The 13805-nt window shown below is 38.8% G+C and overlaps 1 protein-coding gene across 5 annotated transcripts in view; it reads left to right on the plus strand.

Annotated features, from left to right (window-relative positions):
• Nucleotides 1-13805, plus strand: part of LOC122577867 (neuronal acetylcholine receptor subunit alpha-7) — a 260880-nt gene that overhangs the window by 120220 nt on the left and 126855 nt on the right. For all 5 annotated transcript variants that reach the window (XM_043749579.1, XM_043749581.1, XM_043749577.1 and 2 more), the window contains exon 5: nucleotides 8348-8457. In XM_043749579.1, the coding sequence (XP_043605514.1) occupies nucleotides 8348-8457 (110 nt within the window). The remainder of the gene's footprint in view (nucleotides 1-8347; nucleotides 8458-13805) is intronic.

Here is a 13805-nt window from a genome sequence, read left to right on the forward strand (position 1 = left end):
ATAACCCGATAATTCTAATTATCCTAACAAGATCAATAATTTCTGGCAGCTTCTGAGCGCGCTGTCGTGACGCGTAATCGTTCTGTGAGATTTCTATCGATGCCTCTATCGCACGAATTTGAATTTCTCAGCGGAATTCCTCCTTTTCTCACAGAACGAGTCCCTTTGTAAGAAACACGCATTGCAAATACGAAGCTAGATTATTTTGCCAAGTTTTCTATTCTTTCAAATGGATAGACGTAAACTGAGAGAAATTTTAGTAGAAAATGATATTATAATATGATGGATTTCCAGCCTTTATTTATTATACATGAAAGATCATCGATACGTAGTAACTGCTGTTCATGTTAATAGCTGCTAAAATTTTCATAACTGATATCTAAAGGTTCCATGAATCATTTATGAAAATATCTCATGTATTTTTTTCTTTTACATATGTATATACGAGGTGTGTATATGATTTAACAGTTTTAGTTTTCATGAATATAAAACAGTCCGTATTGCTTGATGCTCTTTGCTTTCGCGTATGAATAATACGTGTACACGACATTGTTTACTTCGTTGTAACAACATCGTATATTTAAAATATATTAAACATATAACTTTTGTCAGGAAATAAAATAGGAAATACAACATAGCGTACAACAAACATTGCTACAGTGTAATAAATTTGTAAAGTTTTTACGTAAAGCTATACAGAGGTGATAACTGTAACAAATGTTTAATTTCATATTTATCAACTAAGTATAATTATGAAATTAAAATTTTGTAAGTTTCACTAGTAATTAAGAATTTGCAGGAGCGCGCGCGCCCGCAAATACGTAACGCTGTAAAGTACGAATTGCAATGAAAACGAACGTTAATTTCGCAAGAAAATCGCAACTACGTCTATGCAGAAAGTTATTACCGCGCACATTTTATTTTACATCGAAGCGTCGTTCTATATGTTAATGTCGGTTAAAGTCGTAACTCTCACGCCTAAATTATTATTAATCAATGCCTTTCAATGTAATTTTATACTCACAGCCGAAAATGTCGACAACACAACTACGAATGCCATTAAAAGTAAATTAAAGCAACAAAAATGCATTCTCTGTATTTATTATACGTAATATATATATGCAATCATCGGTTTAACTGTCGCTTTAAATTAGAACATTCTACAATTTGAACATTCTAGAGCGTAATTACCTATGTCGTTAGGGACAATAAACTTTCTTTTTAACGAGAATTTTTGTTTTACTTGGACACTACTACTCATTGTCGAGATATCTCCGTTTAAAGCGAATCATAATTCCAAATAATTCATTGTCTCTCTCTCTCTCTCTCTCTCTCTCTCTCTCACGTAGTCGGACCTCTCGCTCGTATGCATTCACTGCCCTACCCTAAGCGTAGCACCTGTGCGCTGGTCAGCAATAGACGTTGGTCATTGCTTTTTTTTTAGCAGCAGTAGTACTAGTACTACCACTATTTGGCTGAGATATGCGTATTTCGAAGAAAAAAGTAGGTCACGCCCAGAATTTCAAGCGCCATTCAACATACCCATGCATTTGCGACGATTTAATAATACGAAATTATGTATCGTGGAAACTAATTAAGGTAAAGACTTGGAGCAATATGCTTTTCGAAAATATCGTGTCTCGTATCAGTTGAAATAATCGGCTGTTTAATCTCTACGGTATATTAATTTCGATTTGAATTGGAAGTTTGTAATAAATTAGCCATTGTGTATTATAACCTTGTGTAAAAGGCAGCTTTATTACGATATGTAAGCTTCATACGATATACGTGTTTCTTGAAACGGAGGAAAGGGAAGCGGTAAAAATTCCTAGGCAATTAGAAAAATGTTTATCTACAATTAAGTAATAAGTTTGCGAAATCTCACTATCGTTTTTCTGGAATTTATCGTTACTCGCCGTAGTTCTCAAAACAAATTGATTGCGATTACTTCGAATGGAAACGCTGTTTCGAACAACGTCGTATCGGTATCGATCTTCCAGAACCTATTGAGTCCAACGTCACCGAAAAACGAGGTCTTCTGGGACGAGTAGTCCGGATTAGTATGGTCGATGTAGATTCAGGGTAACACTGTGGTCTCGCAAGATCGCCATCCAGCCTCAGTCTTAACCGAAAGCACGCGTTGCATTAATGCACGTGAGAGAGCCGGTCAAGTGCATGCACCCACTATTGTGGTCATCCGAAGATAGATGCGGCAATCCGTTGCAGCTCGAACGATGGGCATTTGCAGAGACCGATCCGATTGAGATATGTCTCTTTTTCCTATATGAATGTCAGCCATTTCCCGATAGCGACCGTAATATATGGAAATGCATTCAAAAGCTTCGTTCTTTCGAAAAATTTGAAATGTCTTTATTTAAAAAAAAAAAAAAAAAAAATAGATATATATACAAGATATTGTGCCATTGTATCGTTTTTACGATACTGGAATAATAAATTCATTATATTTTTGTTGTATCTACGTAGCTCTGAAATTCTGGAAACTAATGAAATTTTTTAATTAAATAACACCGTGCACATGGTAAGAAGTGACGCAATAAATTTTTGGACTTTTGTTTGTAAACGACACGAGTTCAGACGAGATTAAATTTCACACGAACGATAATTTCCCTAGAAATCTCGGCTTTTTTGTGCGTTTTAATCGAGCACAAGTGTTGTTGCAATTATGTATTTCTCCGCGTAAACTATATGAAGCCACGTTCAGGTTAACCGAGTTATCTGGATTTAAGCGAGTCGAATTCCAATACTCTGAAACTACCTTACCAACGTTTTTTATTTCATTCGAAGTATTATTTTTTTACGTCATAATTAGTCGATTCATTTGCTTCAAGCACAGTATGTACTTAAATATAGAGAAGTTAGAACACAACTTTCACGCTAGATTTTAAAATTAATACTTTATGAAATTCTTCTTCCCCCCTCTCTCTCTCTCTCTTTCTCTCTCTCTTCCTCCAACAGAATATTTGTGGATTTCCAAAGCACTAGCTGACTAGTTCTCGAGATCACGTTCTGCTGGAGGGACGAGTAAGCCCTCAAGAGGGATAGTAACATTGCTACTTGATCACTTCTAGGACCACATAATCCACAAACCCAAGTGCTGGTGCGCTTCGTAAATGTAGAAATATCGTCCAATGGAAAAAGTATTATGACAAGTTCTCTGGCAAGAATTCCTTCGCGAGTCTACATTCATTGTTCTTTCCACAGATTTTTACCTTGAATTATTAGAAATCCCCTTGATCGTTCATCAAGCATGCTAAGAAGAGATTTGACAAAATAATCGTTACATATAAAATAATTTCGCACAATCGAGTAACAAAGTAATCATTTACTTTCTACGTTATCTTTAATAAGAGATTTCGCTTTATACCTGTTACGAAGCATATTATACTTTGAACGGATTAAAATTAGATAATCCTAAGGGGTGCATTACATTTTCCACACCGAGGCGCTGTTTCTCCTGAAAACACGTGCTAATGACACGATTTGGAATTGTATGTTACAATTATGTTACAATGAGTCATAGTAACCCGAGCTATGCTGTGTAACGCAGACGTTGTTTCGAGCGTTTAGAAAAAGGACTCGTTCCGTTGCCTACTTAAGCGTTAGTTTATATCTCCTTAAACGTATCAGGGTAAATAAAATTATGTAAAAGACTACATTTGAAATGCATCAAAGGTATCAGTTTTATTTTATGAAACTCGATATGAAAAATTTCTGCAGAAGGAATTAGATTAGTTCAGAGTGTGCTTACCTAGGAATTTCTTTATATTAAAAGTACAATTACGTTCTCCGCTCGTTACACAGGGATACGTTTAATTCAAACTTTATGAAAGTCGTTTGATACTCTGCCGAAGTTTGGTTACGAAGCACAAGAACGTGGTATGCGAACTTATAATATTCTTCCCTATAATCATCCGCCTTCAGGTTCGATCGTTTTCTCGTAAAGTTTTTCGACGCATTCTACGAAAAGAGGAAAACACCTGAGACCAGAAGTTTTCTAATACTTTAAAAGAAAACGATTTATTCGTCAGCCGCGATTTTGAAGTTTAAAATAAAACAACGAAACGAACTTTTCTATTTGCCAATCGACAAATTAAGTCGCGAATAAATATCGAAGCGAAATTTATTTTTATTTATTTCGTGCCTGATTTTTTATACGCAGATCAATAAGAGAAAATACTTTAGACACGTCTACCACCGTCCTGAAACGATCATCCTGCTCGAATATAAAATCACGGTTAATCGATCGTTCACTTGTAAACGGGGGTGTATGTAATAATTATGTAAATATCCATTTACAAAATTGCATAGATCTCATCGAGATTCCTTTATTTTTATTTTTATTCCTCGATCTTGCTCGATAAAGTATTTATTAGAAATTTTCTCTTTATCTCCAAGAGTGATTTGTGCTCTTTTAAGAAATCCGTTCATGCATAAGGGTAAGCGTAAAGTAGAAAACACGAAGACACTCCGAACAAATCTCGTATATTGTTAGCAGCGTTCTTTTCCCTTCTTCTTCGATGGGTCTTCTTTGACTAGTGCTGCGTGCGCTCGGAGAAGAATCAAGAAGGGATTGAGATTCTAAAGTAAGACAGGGATTATACTATACTTTGTTAAATGTTGCTACCTACGCTGCCATGATTACAGAAGGATCTTGTATACGACGTTTACTAGTAAATTGAAAATCGACTTTCAGAAAATATCCTTGAACAAGGAAATTTGAAACGCACGATGCGGATGAATGTAACGAGACTAGCGGAAAATAAAATCTGCGATATAAAATTTAGCGAGACAGCTTTCATCGGGGCTGTAGAGAAGCAATTTCGCTCGATGACGAGGAGAAAAGAAGTAATTATGATGAATGTAAAATGATCTTTCACGAAAACCTATATTACAGTTAAGTGACATCGAATAATAGATGCATCTTAGGATCTATATACGATGCTTCTTGGAAAATTGCAGCTAAAGATGAATTTAAAATGCGAAATTCGGCTGAAAACTTTTTCCGTATCGCCTATTATCGCAGCGTCGATTTCATAAAATTAACATAAATGAATATGCGAATAAACAATTCGTATATTCGTATAAATTGTACCGTAAACTTGTCAGCGTAAGTCATGAAAATGATCAATCACCAAATTCTTTGCGCGTTGATTTTCAAAAGGTTGTGAAATATGGAAACTCTTTTTCGCTACCCGTTTTATACGAAAAATATCATCTATCTTCTCCATCGCAATACACAAAACTATCATGCAGCGCAGTCATGCACGAAGCACATAAATCATACGACGAAACTATGTATCCTTTGATTTCGAAGAATATTAAGAAATTCTTGTTATCGCGATATTAATCCCATTCGTCGATGAAAGTTAATAAGGGGCTGTATCGCGCTACGATACAGGAATAATCGACAGAAATCGAGGTCAAAATTTATGTGAACTGCGAACGAAGGATTACGAGAGAAACTTGAAGAGCGATTGGAACGGTATGGCATATCGTAAAGATTCCTATCTTTGCATATTTTACACGAAATCAAAACGAGGTTATTTGATAAAAATTTAAGATAAAAGATTGATAAAAAGATTTCGTTATTTGGCCGTCGTTCTAATTCTCTAACGCGTCACTAAGTTAAAAACTAATTCCGAGAGAGACAAAACGAGATAAATCTGGACCACCGTACACACTGGATAGGCTCCTAATATCTCGAATTATATGTCGAATTATATTTCGAAAGGTTAAAGTCCTTCGATGGTTCTCGAGGAATAAAAACCGGATACCGAAAAAGGGAAGAAGACGAAAGGGGGAAAAAGAAACAAAAGCGAGGGAAAAAAGCGAAAGCGATCCTTTAATCTCCGAAAGCGGAGAACTCCTTGCGGAAGCTCCAGCTGGCAGCAAATAGAAAGCACTCGGTGAGCCGTTGAGACGAAATTTTATTTCACCGGGGAACGCCGAAAGAGCGTTCGTTACGCCTCGTTTCCATGGCTCACAGGAAGCCGTCGTCGAATCGCCGGGAAAAGGAACTTGAAAATCTCCAAGCAGACACGACGCGTCTCCCCGCCGCGCCCACGCAAACGGGCAAGGCGAACTTTCACCCTCTGAATTCCTCGTTTGTGCAATTCAGCCGCGTAATCTAATGAGCAAACGTCGAGACTCGGCCGTCCGGACCCGGAAATTGAAGTATACATTATAGAACACCGCGTTTTCTATGCAGCTTGCACACCGCCGTCATAAAACCAGGTCGCGCATTCCTGGAAAGTCGCTGCGCTTAAAATATACACAACTACCGGCCGCAGTTCACTCTTCGCTCTTTGCTTCTGTCCGCTTCCTTCGCCCGGCTTAGTAATGCCGCGGTTTTCATTTTGACGCCGCGCACCGGCTCAATCTGACGTTAAACTCGCCGCAATTTACCGGCCGAGCACGCATTGATTCTGCACTTCGTAATTCATCCAATTTGTCGGAGTACATTTAACGAGGGAACGCTGACCTAGAGAGATGGGTGTGTGTAGCTTTTTATTCGAACCGATATAGGCGATAGATGTTGTGCAGTATCGTGTAACCTAATAAATAACGCATGATCTCGCGTGATTCGCGTTTTCATCCTGCTACGTTCCTCCGGGGTTATTTCCCGATTCAATTGTGTTCTTTGATCGCTAAGACTTTCTTTTTTCTTTTTTAAGTTTAGAGGACGTTCGAAGAAATAGTTGTAATTTTCCGTCTTCACCTTGTCTAAGTTTCCCTTAGAACGTTGAGCTTCCGTGTTTGTTGAAACGAGAGCGAGATTAGAAGTGTTCGAAGACCTTAGGGAGATCAAAGTAGTATCAGGGACGTATAGTCAGCCATAGAGTAGACAGAGTGCAACCGAAAGTATCTTTCTTTACGGAAAACTTACATGCTAAGAAGCATGCAAACATCCGATCGAAGTAACCTGTTCGTTCAGTCATTTCAACCTCGATATTGTCGCGTTAGTTTTCATTGCTTTCCGCTTAAATTCGTTCCTCCCTGTGGAGCAAACAAAAATGCACAAAGGGGATGTTTAGACAATTTACATTTAAAGTGCTTCATCCAACGTTACTACGGTACATTCAAGGAACGATGACAATTATCCAAGCTCTTTGAAGCGTCTTGTCGCTCGACCGTAATTCACTAGTACCGATTTCCGTTATTCTAGAGCTCTTGGCAAATTTATCTCCTTGAACACGATGCTTTGTGGATTACTTTTGCGCGTGCCTGCAGACTAGTTATTTTGTGAGTCATTCTTCAGCCACGGAGACAACGACGAAAGCAAAGGAAGATGAAAGTTGTTACGGTCTCATGCGAACAGTTCGACAAATTCAATTACGAAGCTTACGGTCGATACTCGTTGTTTCTTCGTGGAATTTGACTTGGGCACGCTCGAGCTGGTTCCGCGTTAAGCCTTTTGTACAGACCGCTCGAAGAAGGATATCTCCACGAATAATTAATTTTCCACCTAACGAGGATTAATTAATTTTACCGATTTCATGCCCCAACGAAGTTCTCCTGACTTTTCGTGCTTCATTATCCTCGCTAGACTATGGAAAATTGATACTCCTCCTAGCTGAATTTGTCCCCGATAACGGATTTTTAATTTTGGCAGGATTTAATTCTCCGTGATTTCTTTAAATAAATTATAATGCACGTTGGTCGTTGTAATTTCTATTTACAAGTTATAACGTGCATTGATCTTCCATTGGAGTTAATTAAATTCATATATTATCATGTTGACATTGTTCGAACGATCTAGATTGTTATTTGATATTTGATCCGTGTTTGGATAACCGATAGATCAGGAAATGAATTATTAACGTTCACGGAATATTACATATCTGTGGAAAAAGTTGCACCGAACAGTTCGTCGAAAACCTATCGTATGCATTCTTTAAAGCACCTTCAATGGATACGTACAATAGATACATATTTACCACATAATCCTGTTCGACCATTTACACTAAATAATTTTGCAAATAATAACTTTGCGAGAAAAGTTGATTAGTTTAATTATTGAAACCTGACCAGCTAAAGTAAATTACCGAGAAAAGGAAAAGTAGCAACGTCTAGACTCAGAATCAAATCATATAAAAATGACTCATTCCTACAGATTGAGAATCTAGGATCCACCCGCGCAGACTATAATTAGACAATTACAGTAGAACTGGCTACTTTTCTTTTTTCTTAAAGAAGAAAGTTCCAATCAGACGATTTGATGAACGTACATACAAGATGTTTACGTATAAAATATAGCAGCGGAGATGGCCAGTATGTAGCTGATAATCAAAGCTCGTCCATTTACGATAATTGTTCATTGTTTCAGGAATGGATGGACTACAACCTTCAATGGAACGAGTCCGAGTACGGTGGCGTGAAGGACCTTCGAATTACACCGAACAAGCTTTGGAAGCCAGACATTCTCATGTACAACAGGTAACAGAATCTTGTTGCATTTGCATAGGTAATTTGGTCTCGCACGATAAATCGATCGACAAACCTAATTATCGCGCGTGACAAAGTAAAACCCCAATGAATGCCTGCTCGTTAAAAACGTATTCGGTTACTTCCGCGAACGAAAATTCGATCGACGAACGGTTAAATTTATTTCATTAAAGTATTCGCGATTGGTCAAAGAATCCACGGAATAAAAATGAAACGCGAGGAAAGAAAAAATGAGAGAGAATTTTTCGAGTTTCGATTAAATTCGTTGTTTCGTTAAAAGTAAAAGCTAAACTCGATCAAACGCGAATTCGGGCATTCTTTAAATAAATCCCGCGTAAATTTAATCGCCAGTTTTGTCTAAAGGATTCGAATTGCACCGCGACACTCGTCACGTTACCTGCACGCGTTTAATCCGTGGTCGTTACAGCGTTCATGAAAAGTTGCGCATCCGGAAACGTCGATAAAAATAAACGTACCTTTGATCCCTTCGAACCGTCACCGATACCGTTCGCGTATCGTGTATCACGAATCGCTCGATTTTATTACATCCTAGCCAAACTTCGCTGATTAATATTTGCACCAATGCTTACAGTGAGAAAACATATAAATAACGCTTTCCGTACGACTCTTATTTGTAAAAGATATCGTCACTTTGCCAACTGTTGTAGAAATAAAGAAAGAACGAGGTGGCCGTCCGAAATATACAATTACGTATCCTTCTTTGTCGAGCAGCTTTTGCTGTTGACTTTCTTTAGGAAAAAGACAAGTTTGTAAATTTATTATTATACGTACAAACCTGCTCTGCGCGGTATGGAATTAACGTTCAACCGAATAAAGTATGGCTTGCCGTCTTTCGATTTTCTTTTAAAGCAAATTTCAAAGCGTAGAATCAAATTGTTGTACACGAGGAGACCTTGCTGTTCTTCTTTCTTGGGAAAATCAAGCTCGTAAATTCTCGTGTCAAAGCACGGAACGTGACAAATTTTAGTACTTATAGAATAGTAGCTATTGTCTATTTTAATTTTTCGGATACGATCTCGTCTTATCAAACTTTTCTTACTAAGAGTCACTCTTTATCTTTTAAAATACTTTCGACGATGCTATCGATAAACAAACAGAACGGGTGAAGTACGATTCTATACTAAAAGTTAGAATTAGTTATGCTTTAGAATTTCATTTTGTGCAGCCAAAATAGAGCTCCAGTGCAAAATGTCGCTACGCGTTATTTTTAAACGCAAGGTCGACTATTTTATGCCGCATGTTCTCGTAAACATCCGATGATTAAACGAAAGCAAAAATTCAGTCTTATCAGAAATGTACAGGCATCGGTGATTCGTAAAAATAATTTAAAACGGCGTTCAAACGCGTGTGCGCGAGTAATCTGCATCAAAGCAATTCACAAATCGAAATTCCAGCCGTGGCATTTTTATCCACAATGGGATTGGAAGCGACAAAATCGAGTTAATTCGTGGTACACGCAATACGTCCGCGTAATCCGATACATTCGAGTTGCAATTACACGCGGTTGGTCGACCGCGGAGTTTAAGCCGTGCAACTTTAAAAGCTCGTTGCGGAATTCGGGTCGTCAATATTTTACAGTCGAATTCCTCGGTCAAATTAAGCGAGAGCTTCCAGCAATAGGAACTCGCTGGAAAACTCGCAAGGTTCCCGTTCCGCCGTAAAACTGCATTCTTTGTTTCCGAAGTCGTGAGCCGACCGAGACCGCGTAAGAATCAAGAAGGGACGCGTGATAACGAAATAAACGGAGAAACGGAGAAAAGTAAACGTAAAGGGGGGAAGCGTAAAATCGTTTTCAGAGCGAAACGTACAACTCGAGACGTTAAACTCGGCAAAACAACGGATCGAATAAAATGTAAAAGATCACTGGCTAAAGAAAACCGTCGACAAGCCCGGATTAAAAGCTGCGCGTCCGATGCCCCGAACCGAGAGGAACTAAGATTTTCAGAATGTTTCAGAAACCCACGGCGGCTACACATTATGTATGTCGTCGATTGCGTAAAACGAATATACATACGTTTCACACGACGCTTACCTTTCCTTCATTTTCACACGACGATTTTCCCGACTATTTAGATTTAAAGCGTCGAGGGTACGTAAACATAATCCCACAGTGTTGCTTCGCATCTCTTACGAAAATTCTATACATACTCGATTACTATATACACATTCTGTCACAAACATACATATACATTATGGTTATATATATATATATATATATATATACATATATCGAAGTCTCCCTGAAGTGCATGCGTTTTCTTGAGTCCCAGCAATACACTATCTTATCCAGTACGTACTACCTGTATATTTACATTTCTCATTTGTACATATTTTATACATTATAGATAGATCTATCTATGCACATACTCTTCCTGCAGAATATTTCGATCCTAACCGTAGATACATTTTTTGGGACGAGCCGCCTGGTATTTCGTATCTCTCTTTCCCATTTTTTCCATACGATGCAGATGTGTACATACATCGCGAGAACGTTTTCACCTCGCAAAAGTGTTTTTCTTGACGCGGCAGTGTTTAGAGGCGAAATAAAATGACCGGTCGGCTCGTGCGTGTTCTTTTCGTACATATTGATACATGAATTGCGATAACGCAGAGGCATTAATCGCATATATTTCGATCATATTCATTTTTGCAAAGATCGCGAGGGCCACGGCGTTACGTCGTTTATTTAGAAGAACAGAAGGGTACTCAGACGCTGCAAGAAAGGTAGAAAGTAACATTAGAAGATAAAAGCATTTCTGTTTACGTTTCCATCGCTGCGTTCTCCCTTCCAATTACAATTCTTCGTGTATCGAAGATTATTTCTACTTGAACGACAAAATCGTCCAATTTCCAAAATGACACGTCGGGGATCGAAGAAAATTGTATTCTCTCTGAATCAGTAAGTTGTCGCTGCCTTCGTGTTTTCCGAATCGTCAGTTTTTCTTTCTCCGTTGTGATTCGAGTAGCGGAAGTAAACGTACGCCGTACAATCGCGATCGCGTGGAACCGCGAAGGAAGAAGAAGCAGCGGATCTCCTAATGCAACGATTTCGAGAGAGAAATCCCCGAGGCAGATGGAGCGTTCTCCATCTAGCTTCCTCGACGATTAACGCCGTGGCTTCCTCTCGTTCTCAGCCACTTGCTCACACAGCCTTCTAGATTAATTAGTTATAGATTATTAATAGGCAATGCAGCAGCAACTCTCTGCATATATGATAGGCGCGAGCAAGCAACACGCGGAGCGTCCCGGCGCGTTCCACGTTCTGCTGGCCCGCAATATTGATACGCCCGCTACTCGGCTGTCAGCCGATTCCCATCGCCGCTGGAATCGATCGCCCTCGTTGAATACACCCGCCATTCCGGCGAATTATTACACATTCTCACAGTGATACCGCGTCACGTACTACGCGTTGCATAGCGGCGCGAGTTTCCGATCCGCTTGCTGAATAATGGATTAACGAGCGAGGCTGGCCGCGATTTAAGCCGCTGCGATCAGACGGTCGGTACGGATCTTTCGCATAACGCGAAACTAACGTGAACTATATTTTTCCGGCTTCCAACCCTCGGATCAATGGGATTTGACGTTTGAGCAGAGACTTTATTTCGCGGCGACACGAAATCCGATGCCGATTTCGCATCGGGATTCGGCCACGGAACCCGCGAAACGTGGCCACGATCACCACCAGATGAATAGAAAACTTTTCCTTTCCTCCGAGAAGTATCGATTAGGCGTTGGTTTCCGCTTGCACTTGTTTGTGTTTTCAGATTTACAGGCGAGATTGACTTTTGGAGATTCAAATTTATTTTATAAATAACGCGCTTTGTGTTTGGTGGTTTCTTATAATTCATATCAATTCGAAAATACGGTTCGTTCATCAAATATTTGAACGTTGCAATTTCTTTCAGTTTTTCAAAAGCTTGTACGTTCATTTTTTGATATTTGCGATCGATCGTAGACGAACAGACATCAATTGCTTGTATTTCAAGCATAAACAAAAATGGAGAAATTACGTTTCTACGATGAATCGTAGCTTGAGGATATAGCAAACCGAGAAACGCGACCTTTTTTGTTCTAATGAAACTTTGTAATCATCGGAGCCGAGTGATTGCTACATAAACAGAATTGCCCTATCCCTGTAAAATTAAAGTCAACTAATAATACGTATATCGTACGAAAGAGAGCGGAATTTTATGTCAAGTCCAATTTAACGTAATTAGTAACCGCAAGGTTAGATGATAGTCCCTCCCTATTCGCGTTCCTGTGTCGGTTTATCTGAAAATCATTTAATTCTCGTAATCGCGTTGATCTCGTGAATTCCTAGAGGAACTCCTTCGAACTTCGGTAGCTGGCAGGAAATCCGGCAAAATTGTTCCAACACGTGAATAGCAAAAAACAAAAAAGCAAAAAACAAAAGAGACAAAAAGAAGGAAAGACTAAAGCGGGAAGAGAGATAGTCGAGGATTGCGCAGACGCGTATCGAGCTCGTTGTAGAAGGTAAGAAGAGAAATGGCGGGATCATGCAGCTCGTGTTTGAGGGGACGAGAGGGACGAAACGTTGAATCTTCTTTCAACAGTACCTAACGATTGACCACATTGGTCAACCAGGGGCTAACAAGAGCTGGGAATTTCACGTGAATTGTTACCTCTGCAAAGCGTGTCAGATCGTTTCGATTAATTGATTTTGCAGAGTAGAGAAACTTTGATTACTGAACGTTATCGTGAAACTGGTGATTCTATTCGGCCTGTTGTTGTTTTAATTCCAATAACGGTTCTACATAATAACGGTACAGTGATAACGTAAGATTTCTTACGTAAAGAAAGGGAAGCTTTCGCTTAAAAATGCCTTAGCGGAGAAAACGAACTTTATGCGTAAAGCAAGAAATTCCAACGGAAATGAAATACCAAGGAAACGGTATACAAAGAAGAGACAAATAAAATAGAATATACGCCAGCCACATCAAAACTTCCTAACGTGTAAACACTCTTAATAATATCTTGATTTCAATTTGTAATTCCAATCTCTATTCGTTCTTTTCACGTTTGAAAAATTCACATTTGAAACACAGAGTACGCAAACATGAAAGTGTTCCCCGAATAGTCAATATTGAACATTGTTAAGTAAACCGAACTTCGATCTTTCGAATCCTCGAAATATTACGTCGCCTCGAAAAATATATCTTTTCGTTTGCAATTCGATTATCATTCCAAAAATTAATAAAGTCCCTGGACACGATCGTACGCGATACCGGGTGTATCGATCGAAAAAAGAACGATCGATAAAGCAATATGAAATGTAAACGTATCGGTACGTTCGCACG

The sequence above is a fragment of the Bombus pyrosoma genome, linkage group LG2 (genome assembly GCF_014825855.1).
Source record: "Bombus pyrosoma isolate SC7728 linkage group LG2, ASM1482585v1, whole genome shotgun sequence".
NCBI lineage: Eukaryota > Metazoa > Arthropoda > Insecta > Hymenoptera > Apidae > Bombus > Bombus pyrosoma.